This window comes from Pan troglodytes, chromosome 17 (assembly GCF_028858775.2).
Source record: "Pan troglodytes isolate AG18354 chromosome 17, NHGRI_mPanTro3-v2.0_pri, whole genome shotgun sequence".
In the NCBI taxonomy this organism is placed as follows: domain Eukaryota; kingdom Metazoa; phylum Chordata; class Mammalia; order Primates; family Hominidae; genus Pan; species Pan troglodytes.
In genome coordinates this window covers 30,582,421-30,607,550 of record NC_072415.2, presented here as the reverse complement: position 1 = coordinate 30,607,550, position 25,130 = coordinate 30,582,421, and the positions used below count along the sequence as shown (strand labels likewise).

The 25,130-nt window shown below is 44.9% G+C and overlaps 1 protein-coding gene across 1 annotated transcript in view; it reads right to left on the bottom strand.

Annotated features, from left to right (window-relative positions):
- Positions 1–877: 877 nt before the first annotated feature.
- Positions 878–25,130, bottom strand: part of COLEC12 (collectin subfamily member 12) — a 190,851-nt gene continuing 166,598 nt past the window's right edge. Inside the window, exons 6-10 of the mRNA XM_016933415.4 lie at positions 18,883–19,371; positions 17,145–17,281; positions 15,810–15,919; positions 5,770–5,915; positions 878–4,160 (exon numbers count right to left, since the gene is read on the bottom strand). Of these exons, the coding sequence (XP_016788904.1) occupies positions 4,141–4,160; positions 5,770–5,915; positions 15,810–15,919; positions 17,145–17,281; positions 18,883–19,371 (902 nt within the window). The 3' untranslated portion in view covers positions 878–4,140. The remainder of the gene's footprint in view (positions 4,161–5,769; positions 5,916–15,809; positions 15,920–17,144; positions 17,282–18,882; positions 19,372–25,130) is intronic.

The following is a 25,130-nucleotide window of genomic DNA, read 5'->3' as shown; positions in this document are numbered from 1 at the left end:
TTACAGGCATAAGCCACCATGCCTGGCCTCTGCCTTAATTCATTAAGTTTTAGGCTTTTCAGCTAACCTGTAGATTATCTAACACAGTGAAGGGGTTTTCTCTTTTATTACCCACAGCACTTGGTGCAGGAGTCAGTTCTACCTCCAGGTGGGGTTTGTTGGGAAAGGATTCGGATAAGAAGTGATGCTTGAGCTGAATCTTAAAGGAGGTGTTTTCCAGGTAAAGGAGGCAGGGAAAGAAAACCCAGGGGGAGTATGGAGGTGAGAAAGAGGCTAGTGGAAGGTGCAGGTGCATAGTCCGGCTGTGCTAGTGCCAGGGCATGGGTGATGGGTCCCACCTGGAAAGAAGCCTAGACTTGGAGTTGGGAACCAGGTACCAAGTGCCTTATGGCCCCTGCAGGTATGTCCTGAGGCCAACCAGGATTGTTTGGAAGATTTTAAGCCGAGGGTGAGAGGTAGGATGGATTCAGATTTGGGGACCTGAGTGGGGAACCTGATCAGATTTGCTTTTTGGAAAGTGACTGTGACAGATACGTGAGCCATGGGCAAGTCTTCAACCTGAGCCTCAGTTTCCTCATTTCTCAAGCAGGAACAATAGATGTGCATGAAGATTGGAAGCGATAATGTATGTGAAAAGTGGTATATGTCAACTATTATTACATGACTTTGAGTCATGAATGAGTTAACATGCTTACTTTCTCAAGAAGAGATCAGTTTTGTCATCTGGGGCAAAATACACATGCTTGGTATTGTTTCTTGATTTATACAGCTGTTTCCTTAAACATTTTTCTTTAAATGGGAGCAGCTATTACTATTTTTTGTCTGTTTCAGCTTCAACTCTCTTACAAATTGGAAGGAACGAGCTGTTGAACATTGATCGTAGAAAAGGAAAAGAAAGTTTTTATTTTTTGCCTTGTTGTGCATTCATTCTTTCAAAAGCCATTTAGAGTAAAAAACATTTTCTATCTTCTCATAGTAAGTAGCAACTCAGGTGCCTGAAGACCCCATCATATTTTACTATAACTCTCCACTCCAAAAGAGCATCAGTTGTGTGTAGGTGAATAGAAACCTGGTGTGTAGGCCGGGCATGGTGGCTCATACCTGTAATCCCAGCACTTTGGGAGGCCAAGGTGGATGGATCACCTGAGGTCAGGAGTTTGAGACCAGCCTGGCCAAAATGGCGAAACCCTGTCTCTACTAAAAACACAAAAATTAGCCTGGCGTGGTGGCGCGCACCTGTAGTCCCTAAGCTACTGCAGAGGCTGAGGCGGGAGAGTCGCTTGAACCTGGGAGGCAGAGACTGCAGTGAGCCGAGATCGCGCCACTGCACTCCAGCCTGGGTGACAGAGCGAGACTCTGTCTTAAAAACAAAAACAAACAAAAAAGAAACCTGGTATGTAAGTAGCTAAATATAGAGACGTACAGGAGGCATCTTGTAATGTGTGATTATTCATTTGATTTTATTCAGTGTGGTATTAAGAAGGACCCTTGCTTCTAAAGAAAATTAGAACATTTTCAAAGCTTGCGTCTGAATCCTGTCTCACTACTCAGTAATGGAGTGACCCAGGAAACCACATCACCTCCCCAAGCCCCAGTCCCTGTGAAATGGGGTATGTAGTAAGACCTGCTTCCTAGGGCTGTTGGGAGGATCAGGTGAGACAATCTGATTGAAGAACTTGGACCAGTGCCTGATAAATAATAAGCACTTGGTAAGTTATTATTAGGGCTGGGAGAGGAATAACTTCAGCTGCGAAAGCTAATACTAGTCTATCCTGATGATGGCATCAGATACTTATTTTCAAGTTTCTTCTGAAGACAAATTTTAATTGACACTTGAAAAACAGGAAGAGCATGAAAAAGAGGACTCAGTGTAGCCTCTAAAGGCTGTTGAGCCTGAAGAGGTATTGGAATGCGGTGCCCGCCTTGTGTTGCAGGCTTCAGCAGTTTAGGCCCAGATGACCGTGGGTCCCACCTGCCTGACAGCAGGGCACACAGGTGCTGAGCAGCTGGCCATTACTGGGCTGTGAAAACAGCATGAATGGGGAATGGAGACTGTGGGCAAAGCAGTACAGTCCACTTGTTTGCAGGTGGGAAAGTCAAACTCTGTCTTTATTCTTTTTTTTTTTCTTTTTGAGATGAGTCTCACTCTGTCGCCCAGGCTGGAGTGCAGTGGCGCAATCTTGGCTCACTGCAAGCTCCGCTTCCCGGGTTCACGCCATTCTCCTGCCTCAGCCTCCGCGCCCGCCACCGCGTCCAGCTAATTTTTTTTTGTATTTTTAGTAGAGATGGCGTTTCACCATGTTAGCCAGGATGGTCTCGATCTCCTGACCTTGTGATCTGCCCGCCTTGGCCTCCCAAAGTGCTGGGATTACAGGTGTGAGCCACTGCGCCCGGCTGTCTTTATTCTTTTACCATTTTATTTGGGATAGGTAGCAGTACTGCCTGGGAAGACCCTTGGGAGGGAGGAGAAGGAATCTGTTGGATGGAAATCTTACCTTTGAGCATCAGTTATATTTAATGCCTAGTTTCAGCCCTTTTCATATTAGACTTTCCAACAGCAAGTCAAGGAAAGTCAAGGAGCGAAAGGAAGATGGGCTCAGAGGAAAGGTTCTTTTTTTTTTTTTTTTTGAGATGGAGTCTTGCTCTGTCACCGAGGCTGGAGTGCAGTGGTGCGATCTTGGCTCACTGCAATCTCTGCCTCCTGGGCTCAAGCGATTCTCCTGCCTCAGCCTCCCGAGTAGCTGGGATTACAGGCATGTGCCACTATGCCCGGCTAATTTTCTTATTTTTAGTAGAGACAGGGTTTTGCCATGTTGGCCAGGCTGGTCTCAAACTCCTGACCTCAAGTCATCTGCCTGACTCGGCCTCCCAAAATGCTGGGATTACAGGCATGAGCCACTGCGCCCGGCTGGAAAGGTTCTTTTAAGAGTTCCACAAAGTGGCCAAAAGTTTATTCTTGCATTTTATCATGCGTATGCCTTGGAGTTATGTTTTTGGAATATGACTTAAGAAAACAAACTTTCCAGGTAACACGTAGCTGGTTCCCATCTTTCTAGCATCTCTGCCTTTGGCTGATGTGACGCCATACGTTCCTGACAGTTAATGTCGGCTCTGTAGGGGTCTGATGCCAAGTACAGTCATAGCTCAGCCATGACATAGGGCCTTCTAGATAGGCCAGATTCAGTGCCCTTCCCAACAGATGCCTCTCCATCCCCCACACCTCCTGACTCCACCAAAATGAAGTGGAAGCACGTCTTGAGTTGCCCATTTCTTCTGCGTCTGGTCAGGCACACGTCAAGAATGTTGGCTGGTGATGGGCTCAAGGCAGGCACAGCCCGCTTCACTGTGCATGTGTGCAGGCTTGATTGACACTGGCAAAATCTGCAAGGATATTTCTAGACATTCCAAGTGATTGGTTCCTCTGAGGAAATGAAACATTAAAAAAATATATGTATATATATATACATGTATATTTAATTATTTTTTTAAAGTCACAATTGAAAAAATTCTTTGCCACTGGGTAGAATTAAATCTGACAGGAAACCCTAGGAGTTTTTATTAGTACCATTATTGTTTTCTTTGGCTCCATGTATTATGTCGGTAAAATGACAAAAAAAAAAAGGAAAAAAATTGTAAAAGACAAATATTTTGTACAAAAATACAAAGTTTTAAAAGCTCTTTAAGTATATTTCATATTATTACTAAGAGTTGGCCTATATATCTGTATGTCTGCATATTTTTCCTACACTTGGGATTTTAGAAATGTATGGCACTGTTTACACAGTATATGCTTAAGTTCTTCCTATAACTCAATGACCAATGATAACCTTTTTCTGATTGGAGTGTTCCATACTTTGGAAGACATAATTTGTATAATCGCACGGTTACTGACGGAGGAGAATCTATGTGATTCAGTCCATGTGCACAATGAAAATCAGCATATCACCCTGGGGAACATTTTAGTTCCCAAGTCTTTGGGTAATGACGGATAGTAAAAAACACTAGCTGTCAATTTTTTTTCAGTAATTGGCTTTCAGTGCTTTTTTTTTTTCAATCTGATGAGAAGGTGATGCAATTAGAAAGGAGTGTCCTTTGCCTTTGAGAGCTGAAAATTTGCTCATGTGATCCCATCACAGTCCGTTATAATGCAGATGACAGTACTAAAAGAGAGAAATAAGAATGGGCATTAGTTTTTCTTAAATAATAAAGTTAATGTGCAATTCAAAAAAAGGGAATGTGTATTTTTATAGGACAGTGTCTAAAATACATCATTCAACAATGCTTATATTTTCAAAGAAATGTCTAGAAGATCTTATTCAGATGAAAAGATAAGTTTCATTTTGAAAAGCCAAGTTTCATTTTGAAAAGCCTATTCTGGGAAAGCCTGGTCCCTACTCAAATCCCAAATGGCCAAACAAAGCATACAAAAGACAAATCTGAGTTACTTGTCACCATCAATTATAATCTCTTGTTTAGATATCTGTGTTTTTCCCCCTCAACTGACCCAGCTGTGAGTTCCTATGTGTCTTAAGGTCCCTAGCACTTGGACCAATGCCTGACACATCAAAGGTGCTCAATAACTGTCTGTTGAATGGCAATACGGATAATTTATGCCCCAGTTACTTCCAAAAATAGTTTGACCAAAATATATTTGAGGTTTTTGTTTACTGCTAACTTTTTAAATGAACAGCTTTATTGAAATATAATTGACAAATTGTATAATTCACCCATTTAAAGCATATAATTCAGTGGTCTTTGGTATAGTGACAAAGTTATGCAATTTAGAAACAATCTAATCTAATTTTAGAACATTTCCATCACCCCAAAAAGAAACCCCATACCCATTAGCATTCATTCCCCATTTCCTCTGTCCCCTATCACAAACTTTTAATCTCATTCTGGTGAAGAAAACTAAGATGCCACATTCCAAAGAGGGTCGTGTGTTAAATGAAGCTTTAGATACATAGCCTTTGAAGTCAAGAAAATCTCCAAAAGCTGCTTTGGCTTATGAGCTGATAAGCAGCACAGACGATCTCCCTCTATTATGTATCACAGGATCTGGCCTATAGTAGATGCTCAATAGATACACGTGGAATTGAATGCTTGGCCACCTGGATTAGCTGTGTATGGATGTCTACGGAAAAGAACTAACATTGGTGCTATATCTCTTTTCTTTTTTGAGATGGAGTTTCGCTGTTGTTTCCCAGGCTGGAGTGCAATGGTGCGATCTCGGCTCCCCACAACCTCTGCCTCCTGGGTTCAAGCTATTCTCCTGCCTCAGCCTCCTGAGTAGCTGGGATTACAGGCATGCGCCACCATGCCCGGCTAATTTTGTATTTTTAGTAGAGATGGGGTTTCTCCGTGTTGGCCAGACTGGTCTCAAACTCCCAACATCAGGTGATCTGCCCGCCTCCACCTCCCAAAGTGCTGGGATTACGGGCGTGAGCCACCGTGCCTGGCTGGTGCTATATTTTAAAGAACAATTAACTCACAATATAAGATACTTATCTGGGTCAGTTAGTTTAGCATTCGTTGAGTACTTCCTACATGTGAGGCACATTTATTAACTTATTTAAATCTTCACAACCTCGTGAAGAAGATGCTATTACTATTCCCCTGAGGTTAATCACCTGCCCAGTTAATAAATGGCATAACCAGGACTGAAACCTAATTGCAGCGCCTGCATTCAGGGCCCGTGTACTCACCACCCCTCACCCTTTCATAGGACATAAGCTGGCAGCTCCCTCTTAAATCCCATCTACTGCTCACCTGTCTCCCTGTCTTTTTCGCAAATGAAGTTGTTGACGTCTTCACATTGGAAATCGTTCCACTGCCCAGCATAAATCAACCCAGCACAGTCTTCTCCTGGCCCATGGCCATGACCCCAGTTATCCGGCTGTCCAGCTTTCCAATTTCTTTTAGCAAAACAGAAATTGAATGTTATTTGCACAGTAATGCAGAGCTTTTCTTTACTCAAGAGCAGCAGAGAATATAAAAAAACAAAATTGAAGCATGTCATTTATCCTGGAATGAAAATGCAGTTTAAAAATCAGTACATGCTCTTATTCAGAGAAAGGAGGAGCTGTTTTGCAGAGTAATGCATAATGCGGCATCTCCCTGCGGGCTTGTGATCTTTGCTACCATGAACCAAACTCACTAGGCTGGTTCATCAGAATGCAGAGGGAGCGAATCTTGCTTTGGGACAGTTAGATGAACGACTTTCTAATGTGTACTGGAATGCTGACTTCTGGGCATGAGTGTATATATGTGTGTGAATATCTATTCATTATGAGGACATGATACACACACACACACACACACACACACACACACACACACATGATCTTGTGAGAACCCAGAGGGACCTTGTACATTTCAATATCTTGCCTCTAACAAGTCCAAGAGCCAGGAAGAGAAAGTGAAAGACTTTTGATATACATTTACAAGAACCTACAATTACAAATAACTGGTTATGATTGTCTGGGTGAGTTGTAGAAGGTTGATTGCTTTAGAAAGAAATAGTAACTTAATCTTACTGAAAATGACTCCTACATTTCACTCCCTTTTTTGGGAGAGAGATTCTTAAAAACAAGTTTTCTTTAGGATGAGTTCACATGGGGCTTGTTAACTTGGATGCTACTGCTCAGAACAGCACCTTGCCAGGGATAACAGTTCTTGATTACATTTCCATGAATAAATCAGGTGTGCTTCCAGACTCACCCCTTGAAGGTTCAATCTTGTCTAAGAAGCAGATTCATGCACAGAAGCTTGTGGCTGCTGCCTGAGAGGACAAGCCTGCCTCACGTGGAGGGTCTGGAAGAACATCTGCAGCAGAGGGTGCTTCCTATAAACAATGACTCATTACCGCACTGGCCACAGGGTGTCCTCGGGTCACCCGAGGAGACAGCCTGTATGGCCCTGCATCTTTGGACAATAACACCCGCAAAACCAGAGGCAGCGGGAAAGGACAGTTGAAGTTTATAGTCAAAGGGTGGGGACAGGGTAGAAATGACTGCCCCACACCAAATGTGTATTTTGGGATTTAAAAAAAATGAGTTTGAAGGCCAGGCGTAGTGGCTCATGCCTGTAATCCCAGCATTTTGGGAGGCTGAGGCAGATGGATCACCTGAGGTCAGGAGTTCGAGACCAGCCTGGCCAACATGGCGAAACCCTGTCTCTACTAAAAATACAAAAATTAGCTGGGCGTGGTGGCAGGCACCTGTAGTCCCAGCTACTTGGGAGGCTGAAGCAGGAGAATTGCTTGAATCCAGGAGGTGGAGGTTTGCAGTGAGCCAAGATCATGCCACTGCACTCCAGCCTGGGTGACAGAGCGAGGCTCCATCTCGAAAATACATACATACATACATATATATATATATAAATTGAGTGGCCTCAATTAAATAAACCTAGTGATGAAAGAGAATTCAGAGGAAACCATCGATTGGTGAGAGTAAAAACGGGATGCTACTTAGAAGGGAGAGTTAGAAAATAGTCTCACTCACTCACTCAACCAGGCATCCATAGCACTCCTGCTATGAGCCAGGTATCATCTGGGTGATGGCAACATAGCAGTGCAGAGAAGAGACAAAGTCCCAACTCTTACAGCTTACATAACAGATGAGTCACAATGAGTTCAAAATCTCAGCCTGTGACAATCTCAGCCTGACGCCAGATAGAGATGAAGTTGGAAGGAAAAGTAGTCTACTTTCACATTTGGTTTTTTGTGTAACTCTTTTCACCTTGTGAGATTCTTCTGGAGATGTCAACAATGCCTGAGCAGTTTAATCTTGTGGACGTACATTTCGTTCATTTCTGCCAGTAATATGGGGGGTTTGATTCCATTTTTGTTTATAAAATTTGAGATCTATGATTCCTGAATGTATAATGATAGGATATTTGATATTCTTGACTTCTCAGTTAATTGGGAAATTGTATAAATATGACTTCTTTGGGCTTAGAAGTCCTGCTTAATATTTTCCCCTTGCGTTTCCTTTTAAGTCATTTTAAGTTAAATAAATAAAAAGGATGTATCAACCAGGCAGAGAAATAACTGAGTGATAAGAAAGGAGATAATCTTTATCGCCTTTCTCCATTTGTTTTTCCAGGTCACTGGAATTCTTCACATACAGTACTCAAGGCTTTCTTTAGGACTAAAAGCAGAATGCAGTTCTGTGGCCATAAGCGGAGGTGACTGCAGTAGGCCAGAATGGGTGGAAAGTGGGTAGCCTGAAGCCAGACTGAAGGGACAATTTATTCTGTGGGCTGACCACCCAGAGTCTCAAAGCATCTCTTTGGCAAAGCTAAAATCACATGGAGTGATTTGTGGCAAAACCCCTCAGTCTGCATGTTTATAATAATATAGAACATAACGTGTCAAATAAGCAAAATGTATATATTTTGGAGAAGAATGTCAGCTTAAATAGTGCCTTAACCTCATTCACAGGTAGATTCTGGCAAGATGAATGGCTGAAGTCTGGGGCTCAAAGCCCTGAATTCTACATTATCATACACATGTCACAGAAGTGAGCGGTGGCAGCACATACATATACTTGGACATCACACTCTGAAAACACCAGGAATCTTGGAAATGCTTGGACTGATTGCTCCAGTAAGCTGGAAACACACACACACACATCAAATATATATATCTAAATATAAGATATTTAGAATAGGATTTAGAGGCTGGGCACGGTGGCTCACACCTGTAATCCCAGCACTTTGGGAGGCCGAGGTGGGTGGATCACCTGAGGTCAGGAGTTCAAGACCAGTCTGGCCAACATGGCGAAACCCCATCTCTACTAAAAATACAAAAATTAGCCGGGCCTGGTGGCAGGTGCCCGGAGTCCCAGCTACTCAGGAGTCTGAGGCATGAGAATCGCTTGAAGCCAGGAGGTGAAGGTTGTAGTGACCCAAGATCATGCCACTGTACTCCATCCTGGGTGACAAAGCGAGTCTCCATCTCAAAAGAAAAAAATAGGATTTAGAATATAGGACCATAGAATGAAAGAGCCTGGAACAGAACCTTTAACATCTTCTAATTCAGCCTAGCGCAGTGGCTCACACTGTAATCCCAGCACTTCAGGAGGCTAAGGCAGGAGGATCACTCGAGGCCGGGAGTTCAAGACCTGCCTGGGCAACACAGTGAGACCACCATCTCTATAAAAAATTTAAACTAAATTAGCCAGGTATGGTAGCTGATGCCAGAAGTCCCAGCTACTCAGGAGACTAAAGTAGGAGGATCACTTGAGCCTCGGAGGTTGAGGCTGCAGTGAGCTGTGATTGTGCCACTGCACTCCAGCCTGGACGACAGAATGAGACCATCTTAAAAAATAAAAAATAAAACACAAAAAACTGAAAACACAATGTATGATATTATACGGAGCAGTCTGCATAGACAGAAAGGCACCACATTTTATCTTTGTGATGCCAAGATGAAAGCTGTGACTCGTAATGTGACAGCACACTCCCACCAAATGAGGTCCTGTGGACAGAGGAACAGAAGAGCTTCTAGTGCGTTTGGGGAGATTCTCAGGAAGACTGTCACATCTCTGATCTAAGGTGGGCAACTGCAAGCAGGGTAGGCAAGAGAGGCCTTAAAAACCTCCCTTAGCATTCTGCTCTGAGCAAGTGGGCAAGTACTCAGGTCCCGTATGTGTCCGGCTCCCGCAGGTCTAGCAGGCAGCCTCCATTAACAATGACAGTCTCCCAATCACATGCTTACACCTATACTCATTACACCAAGAGTAAAAGGATCAGCCTTTTTTTTTTTTTTTTTTTTTTGAGACAGAGTCTTGTTCTGTCTCGGAAAAAAGAAAAAAGAAAAAAAGCCAAGGCTGGAATGCAGAGGTGTCATCACAGCTCACTGCAGCCTCAACCTCCCAAGCTCAAGTGATCCTCTCACCTCAGCTTCCTGAATACCTGGGACCACAGATGCACACCAGCACACCCAGCTAATTTTTAAGTTTTTTGTAGAGATGGGGTCTTGCTATGTTGCTCAGGCTGGTCTCGAACTCCTGGGCTCTAGCAATCCTCCCGCCTTGGCCTCCCAAAGGAAAAGATCAACTTTGACATGTTCCTGGTTTTATAGATCCTTTCTACTGTTGGTCTTTCTATTTCACTGCTTTCCAGTCTTTATTATTTCCTTCCTTTGACTTACTTAGGGATTAATTTGTTCTTCTTTTTCTACCCTGGTAAAGTGGAAGCTTAGATAATTGATTTTCAACCTTTAAACAATGTTTCTAATATATGTAATTTAAAACTATAAGTGTCCCTTTCTAAATACTATTTTAGCTGCATCCCACAGATTTTGATATGTTTTCATCTTCTTTGAAACATTTTCAGATTTCCTTTGTGATTTTTTTTCTTTGACCCATGGGTTATTTTGAAATGTGTGGTTTAAAATAATTGGGATTTTACAGATATTTTTCTATCTATGTCTAATTTAATTATTTTGGTCAGAAAACATACTCTATATAGTTCTAGTTCCTTTTTGTTTTTTTTTTTTTTGAGATGGAGTCTCGCTCTGTCACCCAGGCTGGAGAGCTGTGGTGCGATCTCAGCTCACTGCAACCTCCACCTCCTGGGTCCAAGCAATTCTCCTGCCTCAGCCTCCTGAATAGCTGGGATTACAGGCACCTGCCACCACACCTGGCTAATGTTTTTTACTTTTAGTAGAGACGGGGTTTCACCATGTTGGCCTGGCTGGTCTCGAACTCTTGGCCTCAGGTGATCCACCTGCCTTGGCCTCCCAAAGTGCTGGGATTACAGGCGTGAGCCACCATGCCTGGCCTGATAGTTTTGGTTTTTTAAAATTTATTGAGACGTATTTTATGGCCCAGAATATAGTTCATCTTGGTGAATGTACCACATGCACCTGAAAAGAATATGTATTTGCAGATGTTGGGTAAAACGTCCCACAAGTATCAATTAAGTCAAGTTAGTTGATTGTGTCTACTATATCCCTATCAATTTTTCCATCAGTAATTGAGAGGGGAATGTTGAAATCTCCTTTGAAGGCGTGTTCTTTGCTGTATCCACAGTTAGGGTTGCTATGTTCTATTGACTGTGACATGGCCCTGGAAACCTGCCTTTTTAAAACATGATCCCAATGACGACTGCTCACTCATACTGCTGCCCCCACACTCCAGAAAAGATCCTGCAGGCCAGCACAGAGGCTGGCTCATGGCAGACACTTCAAGATAATCCATCAAATGTTATCATGAGACTGTGGGCCAATGGACTCTAATCTCCAGTCAGGGGCTGGGTGTTGACCAAGAATGAAGTTTTCACAGGACCTGGTGAAATGAGAAGAATACGGACAATGTGTGTGTGTGTGTGTGAATGTAAGATGGCCAGCCATCTCTTCTTGGAAATAATTATAGGTTTATTATTATTTTTTTTAATGCTGAGATTTGCTGATTGGTACTTTCTAAAAGCCTTGTCCTTAATTGGCAAATAAAATCCTGCTGATCTGTGTTGGCCCTGCCAGTCTTTCTTTTGAAATTGTATTGGTGTGTGGATCCAAAGCATCTGGGGACCCATCCTTGGAACTGTCCGGGCCATTGCAGGTGGCATCTCATGCCACCCTTTCCCCTCAGCTGGTCCTGTCCTGCTGCAGTGCAGAAAGAGCCATAAGATTCAGCAAGTCAGGTTGAGTGTTTCATGGGAAATAAGCCTGAGCTCAATCTGTGTGTCCCCTAAGCCTCTGGCTTCTGTTCCATGTCACTATTGCCTTCTGTCTGTTCCAGCACTCTCTTTCTCAACCAGGTCTCAGCATGAAAAATGAGGTGAGGCCGAGACGCAGAGGAGAGAGCCTTTTATCCCTCGTCTATTTGCTCTTTAACGGTAACCACAAAACCTGCAAACTGTTTTAAAAGGATTTCATGTGTGTTGGGAGAAAAGAATAAGGGGAAAGCAGTGGTACTTAATTCTTCTTAGCCTGGGCAAGGGATGGGATGGTGCCAGGCCCATCGACTTCTATTTTTTGGAAGAGTTTAAGAAGGACTGGTGCTAACTCTTCTTTGAATGTTTGGTAGAATTTGGCTGTGAAGCCATCTGGTCCTGGGCTTATCTTTCTGGGAGGTTTCTGATTGCTACTTCAATCTCCTTATTTGTTATTAGGCTGGCCAGGCTATTTCTTCCTTTTTTTTCCTCGTTTTTTTAAGAGATGGGGTCTTGCTCTATTGCTCAGGGTGGTCTTGAACTCCTGGCCTCAAATGATACTCCCACCTCAGCCTACGCTTTCTATTTCTTCTGGATCCAGTCTTGGTAGGCTGTAGGTTTCTAGGAATTTATCCATTCTTCTAGGTTATCCAATTTGTTGGTGAATAATTGTTATAATTGTTCATAATAGTCTCCTGCGATGATCTGTTCCAGAAATCACTGCTGGCGGCAGGGGAAAGGGAGGTGGATGGGCCAATCCTTGGAGGCCACAGATGCAAAGACAAGGAAAGTAAAAGTGAGTCTGACTAGGAGGAGACATATTTGGGGCGGTTTATACTGGTAGGAGACCCTTGAGAGCCTGAAGCCCAGTCCCCATTCCCAGGCCATGCAGAGAACGTTTTTCTTGTCTTCTTCACACACCTGTTGTGGGACTTGAGTGAGACACTGTGTGGACGTCCCAGTCAGGATACTGTAAAATATATACATTCTATGTAGTATTTATCTGCAACTGCTAACTAATATGATAATAATTATGATGATAATAGCAATAATATACCAATACCAGCAGGTACTATTTCTTGAGCACTTCCTATGTGCCAAGCCCTCGACTAAATGCTTTGCATACAGCTATCACACTTTATTTTCACAATACTGACATAGGTATTTTGGAAAATTCATCTTATAAATGGGGACATGGAGGTTTTGCAGAGTTGAGCAACTCACACGAGGCCTTGCAGCTTTGAGTGTTGCTGGGTCAAGGCCCAGAACCCCGATCTTGCTGATGCTAGATCCCTCTAGCATCTAGCTGATGCACTCCCTCCCTCGGCTGCACTGGCTTTCTTTCTAGTTTGTGCAATGTTTATTATTACATGTCAAATTAAATTAGCCTTTGGTTATTGAGACCTCATAACACGCCTGTCTAACTTACTCTTGCTTTTAAAATTTGATCCTGGGGATTTTTATGTTCCTATGTATTCCTTTGGGTGGAAAACGAGAAGCACAGCCTGTGTGGTGGCTGGGGTGCAGAAGCTGAGGATTTGGGAGGCTCCAAAATGGCTGTGGTTGGGGACTGGGTGCCCAGTAAGGTGTCTGGTGACGTCATTCTTCTCAGGTCCTGGGTACCAAGCTGGTGCGCTCCATCCAGATCATATAATTCTTGCTGGACCCCAGGGAAGAGGAGAAAAATTTCACATTGGGAGAGCTGGCATAGACAGTAATGTTCCAGCTCAATCCATTCCATATGGGCCAATCCAGTTTTTTTCTTGGGGAAAGGCTTAAGATTGAATTTCTTAGTGAGTCTAACCCAGACCTTTGTGCATTTATGGCAGTGAAAAAAGTGGAGAAGATGATTTTTTGTTTCAGCTTCTCCCAACTCTCTTAAAAAAAAGACCCCGGCGCTCTTGGCTGTCAAAAAAGCAGAATTTTGTCTTTTTTAAAAAACAGTCTCTGTCTCCCATCCCATCCCCAGCTCCAACCTTCTACAGCTACTGTTTTAGATGGTGATTCCTGCAAGTGTTTTGAGTCTCCTAAAGTGTGTCCCTGCTGTGTTGGGCACTTTCCTTGGTTCATCAGGCAAATTCTCAAGTGCCAGATTATGCCAGGGGGTACCCCTTCCTCTCCCCAGGACAGGCGCAGAGGAGCAGACGAGTCTCTGACAGGCCTACAGCAGATATCCACTTGCCCTTAAGGGCAGTCTGAGGCTCACCTTCAGAGCAGACCTAAAATCTTCTAATGTTCCAAATCAATATTTTGCCACATGTTTATTTTTTATAAAGAGCTGGCCTGGCTAGGTGCGGTGGCTCATACCTCTGATCCCAGCGCTTTGGGAGGCCAAGGTGGGAGGATCACTTGAGGCTAGGAGTTTGAGACCAACCAGAGCAACATAGTGGACCACGTCTATCCAAAAACTTTAAAAATTAGCCGGGTGTGGTGATGTGCACCTGTGATTCCAGGGACTTGGGAGTCTGAGGTGGGAGGATCGCTTGAGCTGGGGAGATAAGAGGCTGCAGTGAGCCATGATCGTGCCACTGCCCTTCAGCCTGGGCAACAGAGTGAGACCTTGTCCCTTAAAAACAAACAAATAAAAACAAAAGAGAGATGGCCTTATTCTGGTTTCCTCCTTTATCCTCTGATCCTACTCACATGGAGAATTTGAAAGTACAGAAGAGCCTGTTTATCCAAATGCACATGCACACGCACATAGAGACATTTAAAAAACTCGATCTGGCTTCTCCATCACCTCTGACCCTCCTCCCTGCTGCTCAGCTGATACAGGGCTAGGCCTCCATGCCCATGAGACTCTGTTAGGCCTGAAACACCCTTGTTTTCTCCTCTCCTGGGACAGCCCCAGAGGCCACACCGTGGACTTTGCCTAGTGCTCAGAAGGTGCTTCCAATGCGGTGATGCTCCTGTGCCTGGTGGAGCCCTGCAGAGTCTGGCCTCTCCGTCCCCAGCAAACTAAAGGTTACTCAGAGGGTTTTTTTTTTTTAATTTTATTTTTTTTATAAATTCTGCTTCATTTGTTACAGTTCCTTGCAATTTTCACACCCGTCAGAGGCAAAGCCAGAGTATGGAGATGTGATAATCAAACTGATACAATACAGTCATTGTTAGATCTTTGGGTAGAATTAGGGAAGGAGCTAACACCCCCTAGGGTAGGATGAGGCCCTGGAGACTTCTAGGTTATCCGAGAAGGTACCTCAAAGTGATTCTATTCTTTGTTGCTCCTTTCATAGAACTTAGGTCACGTGGAACTTATGGGGAATCTTCAAACCTCTAGGGGATGGTTATCCCGCAAATGCAACTTTGTTTATAGTGTATTTTAACTTACTATGAGTAGGAAAATCACACATTTGTAGTTTTTTTTTTTTTTTTCTTTTTTGAGATAGAGTCTTGCTCTGTGGCCCAGGCTGGAGTGCAGTGGCACGATCTCGGCTTGCTACAACCTCCGCCTCCTGGGTTTAAGTAATTCTTCTGCCTCAGCCTCCCGAGTAGCTGGCATCACACGCATGCGCCACCACATCCGGCAAATTTTTGTTTTTTTTTTTAAGTAGAGATGAGGTTTCACCATGTTGGCCAGGCTGGTCTCGAACTCCAGACTTCAAGTGATCTGCGCACTTCAGCCTCCCAAAGTGCCGGGATTACAGGCGTGAGCCACTGCGCCCAGCCAGGAAAATTACACATTTGTAGTTTCTAATCACACTCTGCCTAGAAGCCCAACTAGGGGTCAGGGGCACCCACAGTGTGATCCTGAAGGGAGCTCCCCAGTCCTTGGAAACACGCCTGGGGCGAACGCTGAACATGCCTGAGGTTGCCTGGGCTTCATCATCTTTTCCCATAGCATTTAAAGAAAATGACTTGGCCAGAAGTATTATGCTGTGTGGTTTTATGAGTTTCATGATTTTTTTCTTAGAAATGAAAAAAAATTCACTCCATGAAAAGAAGAAAGGAAAGCCTTATTTGACAGGGTATCAACTGTCAACCACAATTTCCCCAGGGGAAATATGCAACTGGTACCAGGAGCCCCGGTTTGGGAGGAGCGTCTAGGACACGAGGTCATTAAGGAAGAAACTGTTGGGAGTCGGGCAAGAAGTGACAACAGAACAGTGAGAGCCTGACCACCAATCTGGAAGCTTCTGAGTACTTACTTGTAGTCTGGAGATGTCCCATCCAGCCACTTCCATTCATTTTCACGTTCTGAGTCTGTGAGGCCGATCCAGTGGCTCTCTCTCCCTACCATCTGTTTTTTTATCCATTGCTGAAAAACAAAGCAGGGATGGTGCGTGACTATTTTTCAGAACAGATGTCTCAGGCCTTTTTCTTTTATTTAACATTTAGAAAAAAGGACAATTTAAAAGAGGATGGTTGTCAGAATGTGTAGCCTGCTTTTGCTTTCTGCTTTTTTCTTGCTACTTGCTTTGTTTTGCGCTGTTTGGGGGGCTTTGACTTTTTTCCTCTTACAAGTTTACAACGGATGTTAAAGTGAGGCTCTTCCTCTAAATCACTCAGACAACCCAGTGAATGTCCATCGGTCCCACTTCCTCCTACCACCCACCCATTTCTCCCATGTCCTAATCATAGAAATAGTCATGATATTCTTGGGCACTTCCTCTGGGCTGGGCCCCACGTGCAGTGTGTTGCACGCAGTGTGTCTTCAAGCTTTTATAACAACCCACTGAACAAACATGAGAAGTAGCTGAGCTGGGCTTGGGCCCTGGTCTGTGTATTCTAAAGCCCAGGTGCTTGGTCACTGTCTGCCGTGTGCTCATTCCAGTCAGTTACTACAGGAAACATCTGTTTACAGGATTGTGTCTGCTGGAGATAACTTAGGGAGAAGGGAGGAGGCCACTAGAATTGGTGTGGTATCAAAGAAAGCGCTGCATTGTTGCTAGATGGGCTGCAGTTTTGGTCTCAGTCTGCATAAACCTTGCCGGGCCTCAGTTTTCCTATCTGTCAAATGAGGATAATACCTATGTTCTAGGGTTGTTGTGAGGTTTAAGGGAGAAAATGCCTCTCACAGTGCCTGGCATATAGAAGGGGTCTAATGAGTGGACACTAGCATTATCATGCGTGGGCTCTGCCTCCTCAGCCTTCTTCGCTCTTCCTGACTCCTCTGGAGCCACGCGTGGTCCCTTGCACCCCACTCCATCCCTACAGTGTTCATGCCTCTCTCTGTCCCCACAGGTGCCTGGTGGCAGCCCTCAAGCTTCTCTGCACTATAATTATTTCAACAGCCACCAGAAGGAGCCACACATCTCCAGGCTTGATAGGCAATATCTTCCAGGAAGAATCACGAAGATACAATTCCAATGCCATGAATGCTTCTAGCCACTGGATGAAACCCAAATCTCTGTAATGTTGCCTCCCATGTTTACGTGACTAGGAATTCGTGATATCTCTGAATCCCCAACAAGCCTGCAATTTCCAGATGTAAACTATCCTTAAATTATAGTTTTCCCCAACCAAGTATGTGGCAGGCATACCTGTTCCTCTCTAGTGTTTATGAAAACAAGATGTGAAGACTTGTCTTCACAGAAAAGCTTTGCATCCTCAAAAATTTCTTTCTCAACTGAAAAATAGTAGCATTTGTCTGTGAAGTTCTTCCAGTGAGGCGGGCAGCCTAGGAATGCAAAAGTGGAAAACATTGATTAAAAAATCACAGAAAGCACTCTGCCTTTCTTCAGCTGTGTTTCAGAGGCCAAAACTGTGGTCCTGCTGGGAGCAGCCTGAGCGTCCCTGCACGAGGCCCACAGCTGACGTTCACGGACGTGCTCGCGGCAAGCATAAGCCCAGAGTGGACTGCAGAGCACAAGCCAAAACCACATAATCTGGAAAAGATCTTTGACTGGGTCTTTGTTCTTCTGTGTCTGGATCCGTCTTCACAATGACAGAAATAACAGAAGCAACAACAAGAAGCAGGGCAGGCACAGATGTTCAGCGTCAGTCTGGAATCATACGGAACCTAGGAACACTTGGATGTGAGAACCCAGCACCAAAAGTGGGCTCACAGATCAACAAAAATAACCTGGGCCTCACCGACCAAAATCAAGTAGAATAGGGGTTGGGTCAAAGGAGAGAAAAATAGGCTTGGTTGCTAATCAAACATTCGAGTTTTGCCAAAGGTTTAATTATCAAAAGACTAGAAGGCACCGTAACATCTAACACCTTCTCAAAAAGAAATTAAATGTAGTCATCAATAGCAGAGGGTTCCATCCGCATGTTGATGGAGCTAACCGAGGGAGCCCATCTATCTCCAGAATGAGGATGTAAAACGAGGGAAGAGCGGTCAGGGCGGCCAGCCGCAGGCTTCCCTGAAGGAAATGTTTTGCATTGTGTTTGTCTTCTGAGGGCTGGCTCCTATAAATAAATAAGTTCAAGAGCCAGGTGCAGTGGCTACCACCTGGAATCCCAGCACTTTGCAAGACTGAGGCGGGAGGGTTGCTTGAGGCCAGGAGTTCAAGACCAGCCTGGGCAACATAGCAAGCCCCTGTCTCTACAAAAAGGAAAATAAAAAATTAGCCAGTTGTGGTGGCACACCCCTGTGGTCCCAGCTACGCAGGAGTCTGAGTGGGAAGATCACCTAAGCCCAGGAGGTCAAAGCTGCAGTGAGCTATGTTTGCACTACTTCACTTCATCATTCCAGCCTGGGTGACAGAGTGAGACCCTGTCCCATACATACATACATAATACATAAAACAAATGAGCACTAGAGAACCCAATGGCGTTTAGAGAGAAACACATGCCTGGTATGGAGGCCTGTTTTGGCAGCAGGGCTCCTGTGCCAGCCCCTATGATGCCTTTGCTGTTAAATAATATGCAGCGGGGGACAAGACGTGGTGGCTCACACCTGTAATCCCAGCACTTTGGGAGACTAAGGTAGGTGGATCACTTGAGGCCAGGAGTTTGAGACCAGCCTGGCCAACACGGTGAAACCCCCTCTCTACTAAAAATACAAAAATTAGCTGGCTGTGGGGGCACACGCTTGTAGTCCCAGCTACCTGGGAGGCTAAGGCAGGAGAATCACTTGAACCCGGGATGTGGAGGTTGCAGTGAGCCGAGATCACGCCACTGCACTCCAGCCTGGGCAACAGAGTGAGACCCTGTCTCAAAACAAAAACAAAAACAAAAATAACATGGGTGGGGCCACACACTGGGGGTTGGCTCAGTCTCAAGCACATGCACTGCCCTGTCCCCCTGGCTGGAGGGAGGGCTTGGACTTACCATTGTCCTCCGGTGCCGGGGTTGGCTCATTCTGCAGGGCCAGGGGCACCACTGCTCCTGATGGGCCAGGAGGGCCGGGGGGGCCCTTGGGGCCTGGCATGCCTGGTACCCCAGGCAAGCCTGGCAGTCCCCGAGGTCCAGGCACCCCAGGCTCCCCAACGGTGCCCTGAAGTCCCTGGAAGCCAGGAGGGCCCTGAGGGCCGGGGAGTCCTTCTTTGCCTGGTGGGCCTGGGGGGCCTGGGTCCCCACTGGGGCCCTGAGGGCCGGGCTTCCCAGGAGAACCACGGGAGCCTTTGGGGCCCTGGGAGCCTTTAGATCCTTTGCCGCCACGCTCTCCGGGGGGACCAGCTGGTCCAATTGGGCCTCTCTCACCCGCAGGGCCAGGTGGTCCAGGCTCCCCCTTCTCTCCTTTCTGTCCCTTGTTGCCAGTTGGACCAGGGGGTCCCTGGGATCCTCTGTCACCTTTTGGACCCCTGGGGCCCGGTGGACCTAAAACATAAAAAAAGAAGGTGTCAACATGAAATCCACTGTGAATGATAGTTATGAATAATTTTTCTTCTTATAAAATCTCCAAATTAAAAAAACCTAGCATGCAAAGTATATACATCAGGGAAAGATCATTTGTTTATCACACTACTGTAGACTGTTATGGGCTAAATTATGTCCTCCTCCAAATTCTTATGCTGAAGTCCTAACCCCCAGCACCTCAGGATGGGACTTATTAAGAGACACGGCCTTTACAGAGGTCATCGAGTTAAAACGAGGTGACATGAGTGACCCTAATCCAATAGGACTGGTGACCTTAAAGAAGAGGGGATTAGGTCACAGACACATAGAGGAAAGATCACTTGAGGACACAGGGAGAAGATGGACTCCTGCAAACCAAGGAGGGAGGCCTCGGAGGAAACAACACTGCTGACACCTTGATCTTGGACTTGTGGCCTCCAGAACCGTAAGGAAAGAAATGTCTGTTGTTTAAGCCTCCCAGTCTGTGTACTTTGTTATGGCAGCCCGAGCAAGCCAATATACTGTGTGTTCTTCAGTAAGCTCACCCTTCTTCTTCAAGCTTTTAGAATGTATTGTAACAGTGCACAACTTTTTAGTGCCCCACTGATGTCCTTCATGGTGACACTGACAGCCAGGGGCTTATTCTTCACAGTGACTCACATGATTAAACTGGGTTCTCTTAGTCACCTGGGCCTGTGTTGTCATCAGCAGGAAAGTTGTGTAGACCAGGATCAGGATTTCCTCTTACTTATTTCCTCTTTTCCTTAATTTGATAAATATTTATTAAAGACATTATATGACAAGCACCGTGTTAAGGTATTGTGGGATAAAGAACTGAAGGAGATCAAAAAATGCCATCAAGTGTTGAGGGACATTGATGTATTAATTCTCTCCCCATAACCAAGCCTATAACTTCCCTATAAGCTTCCTCTCTGTTGTACCCCAGCTGGCATGCCTGTGCTGTCCACCAAAGCTGTGGGGGTGCTGCTGTCCTTAGGGCTGGGCCTCACTCACCCATGGGCCAGCTCAGAGGGACGGGAGGTCTCTGTGGGAAAGCCTGGTGGGACTTTGCTGCCCATTGTGGACAGGTGTCCAAACTCTCTGGGTGGGTTTGTAAGTCTAATAATACACATAAGGAAGGTAGGCTAGAGAAAAAAGGTATGTGGACCATCTAATTGGGAAGAAAAGCGAATACTGCTCATCCCCATTATCCCACAAAGAGGCCCATGTAACAGGATTGTTTTTCTTTCTCTAATTTCTCAGGGGTAACAGGAAATTTCACACAAATAATCTCCTACCAGGAACTGTATAGTGAATGACAATTTTCAGGGTACTTTCACATACATTATGCCACCTGACCTTGCCTGTGCGGTAGAATTCTCATTGCATAAATGAGGACATGTAGGGCCAGAGATGCCAAACTATTTGTTCGAGGATACTTAGCTACGAGGAACAGATACCAAGGAGAGTAAGACATGGTCAGTCACAATCTAGTAGTGGAGCTGGGGCATGAACTCAGGTCTTCTGATGTTGAAATGAATGAATCTTAGAGTTTCTGAAATCTCACAATTCTGCATGAATAAGTAAAAGGCCACACTGAATCTCTCTCTCTCTTTTTTTAGAGACAGAGTCTCACTCTTTTTTTTTAGAGACAGTCTCACTCTGTCACCCAGGCTGGAGGAGAGTGGCATGATCATAGCTCACTGCAACTTTGCACTCTTGGGCTGAAGCAATCCTCCAACCTCAGCTTCCTCCCATGTCGCTGGGACTACAGGCTTGTGCCACATTGCCTGCTTTTTTTTTTTTTTATTTTTAATGTCTTTGTAGAGATAGGGCTCTCACTATGTTGCCAAGGCTGACCTCGAATTCCTGGCTTCAAGCGATCCTCCCCCATCGGACTCTCCAAGTGCTGGGATTACAGGTGTGAGCCACTGTGCCTGGCCTTACTTTTTCTACAGAAGCAGAAAGCCTCTAAAGTTAGAAGGATAGAAGTGCTGGAGCAATGGAGGATGGATGGCAGATCTACCCTAAGTTCCTTTATCCCTCCTGCTCCTTGGCCTCCCTCTCCCATTGGTCTGAGGACAGGACCTTCCTACCTCTGTAGGGGGATCTCCCTGTCTCCTTCCCAACCCAGGTCTTGATGGATGTCTTCTGTACCCTAATATCCATGGCTCCCAGTCAAGCCAATCCGTCTGTGTTCTCTCTTAGCAGAAGCTTAGGCTCTGGACTTAATTTGCTTATGTAAGGCTACCCATATCTTGCTCACAGATTTATTAGCAGGACCCTCTTCCAGTGGTAAAGAGAGTTTACACTAATGGCAAGGACTGGCCTAAATGCATTCTTTCTAGTGTTATCTGCTCCATAAATGGGAGACTTTAGAAGACTTAGGGATGAACTCACTTCTACCTAGACCCATGTCACTGACCTCTGCCCACAGCTCCTGTTGACTCCTCCTTGTCTTCAGCAACCCTGGGCTCTGGGTCCTTATTTGCACCTGCTAGTGAAGGGTCCATTTTCTCAGGTTCCGCCAGGACCTCTAACCTGCGTGTCTACAGCTGAACTTCTTATCTCTTTGCTGTGCGTGTTCTCCTTCCATCATCCCTTCTCCCACCACATTGCCACAACCCTCTTTTCCTCGCCCTGACCCTGGTCATGACCCTAGTGTGGGCTCTCTTCTTCCCACCTCTCTCTGCCTTTTTTGGAAGGTGTTCACAGTAACTTCTTAATTGATCTTCCTACCTGTGATTCCTCTCCATTCATTCCACTCTGACTTTTGTCTTCCTTAAGCCCAGCTCTGATGTCCACTTGCTCAAGAATATGCAGCCCCACCTGATCAGTCTGGCATGAAGGCTCCTCCCAACCTAGTCTCGCCTGTGTTTATTCCATCCTCCTCTGTATTTTCCACACATCTCTTCTCTGACAATTTCCTCTGCCCATGTCCTTCTGTAAAATTCCTGGCATCCTCCTAGGCCACTTCAGATGGAAGTTTTCTCTTCTTCTCTAATCTTTTAGTCCTTGTTTGTTCTACTCAAGACCCTTCTCCATGTCTAGCCCCTTGTAGGGTCTGGCCCACAGTCACTATTAAGCAAGTGTTTATCAAATACATGCGCATCATGGTTAAAAAGTCCAGCACTCTAACGCTCACAATTTGTGCCCCAGGTGAGATCAGTAGGGACAGGTTTTTGGGGAAGGGTGACCTGCCTGGTGCCCCGCATCTTATAATCTCTGTATCAGGTGGGCTGTGACTGCCACTATGAAATAATCATAAGGAGATCCATCTTTCCTTGCTACTGACCCTCATGAATTAATCCAGTGGGTCTCCACATCCACAGTTGGACTTTTTTTTCTGCCTAACCTGGTCTGGCTCACCTAAATAGCCTATGCCATTTAGTAAAGATCGGGAAGGCAGACTTTTTGCTGCCAGATCTATCTCCTTTAAAAAAGTAACTTAGTGCCTCTGTGTAGTTGGGAAATAGCATCCCAGAGATGAATAGTGGTGAAGGTGTCACGTATGTTCCGCCACAATGGACGTAGCATTATGGATAGTTCTAGGGAAAAAATACTGACAATTTAGGCCAAAACAAAACAAAAAATTCTAGTGTATGTGGAGTAACTGCAAAATTAAAATAAACTTTTTTCTCAACTATTTCTGTTTTACTTATGTTCTGTGTTGAACTTTAGGAAATCCAAATAATGAAGATGGCATATTGGGAAATTCAAGTGTTTTAAGAAATAATCTTTAGCTTTATTGTCTTTTTTTTTTTTTGCTGATAATTTGTGTTTCTCCATCACTCATATCTGGGGTTGGTGCTATCCTTGCAAGTTATGGGAAATGAGTTTACCTGTGACCATGAAAGAGGGACTGATCACAGGCTTGTGTCTGCTCAGACAGACTGCTGGTGGGGGGAGCTGTATTTCTTCCAGAACACCTTCTTCTAGCTTGTGACAGAGTTCCAAAGATACAACTCTCTCTTCCTCTCCTGACATGAATCCAAGACCTCCCTCACCTGGGGTGACAGCTTTTCATTCATCCTATTTCTTTCTGGGGTAGGGTAGTTTATGGTGTTCAGCTATTTTCCTCTGGACTGGAAGTGGCTATTGAATCTCCCCACCCAGTCAATGTGTAAGTTGTGGCTTACGTGAAGAACGACCTCAAACGTGGATCCCACAGACAGCACAAGATTTCAGCAGGTGCTAATCTCCAGATCTTGTGAAGGAAGGGAGTAAATATTGGGGGGAAATGCACGTTTTTGCCGTTGATAAAGATCTCCAGTTCTACTTGTGATTGACTTCCCAGCTGGATTAGTATAAAAACCAAATTTCCCCATCCGAAGTACTACATCTATCCTAAATAGGTTACCTGTCTTTCTCTTAATCGGATAAGGCTTAATATTCCTGGCTGTGGCTAAACTGGCAAGCCCACTGTGATTGGTGTCTTCCATTACAGCTGCCCCAGCCTTCCAAAAACCACAAAGGAGCTGGCACTCTCTGCCCTCAGATGCTGGGTTAGGTCAAAACATATTCTATGTGTCTTACAGATCAGGAGATTCACATAATCTACTTTGGCTCATTAAGACAGGCTAGAAATTTCCTGGATTTTTTTTCCTTTAAAAAAGTCATTGAGAAGAAGAGCTAAAGCCATTTAAAAAGTCAATACTGGCTCCTCATAAAAAAGTAGATTAGGCCGGGCGCGGTGGCTCACGCCTGTAATCCCAGCACTTTGGGAGGCCGAGGCGGGTGGATCACGAGGTCAAGGAGATCGAGACCATCCTGGCTAACACGGTGAAACCCCGTCTCTACTAAAAATACAAAAAATTAGCCGGGCGTGGTAGCGGGCGCCTGTAGTCCCAGCTACTCGGGAGGCTGAGGCAGGAGAATGGCGTGAACCCGGGAGGCGGAGCTTGCAGTGAGCCGAGATTGCGCCACTGCACTCCAGCCTGGGCGACAGAGCGAGACTCCGTCTCAAGAAAAAAAAAAAAAAAAAAAAAAAAAAAAAAAAGTAGATTAATGCCAGGGTTGGTTTTCCTCTAGGACCCGGGATGCTGGCACTGCTGGTTAGCATCTGGATGATCTCAGGCTTTGAGGTCGCACTTGAATCTTTTATTGGGCAGCTGTCAAGATGAAAATAAAATGAAATAATGAAATAAAATAGAAGATACCCTTAGTGCCTGAAAGCAAAAAAAAAAAAAAAAAAAAAAAAAAAAAGAACAGAGTGTTTATGAGCTTGTGCAGCAACAACTTGAATTCGGAGTTGAGAAAACAGCAAAGCCGCATGTGGAAACACATGTGATGTCCTACGTGGAAGGACATTTGAGGTTTGCTTTCAAACTGACTGAAATTTTAACTCATGTCAAGGCCAAGTATGGGTGGCTCACTGGCTCGGGTTTCTGAAATGCCAGGATACCCATGCGGCTGGTAAAGCTGTCACAAGCTCCAGAGATGCCTGAATATGAACAATACCAGAACTCCAAGCAGCCCGGGGTTTGTGCTGTCAGTGACACCTCTACCCCACGGTCCCCAGGCCCCACGGTTCTGGGAGCCTTGAAAACCTGAATTTTCTAAATAAGCAGTTCAAAGAGGATGGAAGACTTTAAATCACTGTGCTGTTTGTGCTTTGGCAAACAAACTGTAGGCTTGAGAAGTGCCCAGCCCAGTTTCCTACCCAAGAGAAGTTTCAAATGTGTTTTCCAACAAAACTCCTGGTGCTTAACAAAAGGAAGAGAAACCACTTTAATTCTTAC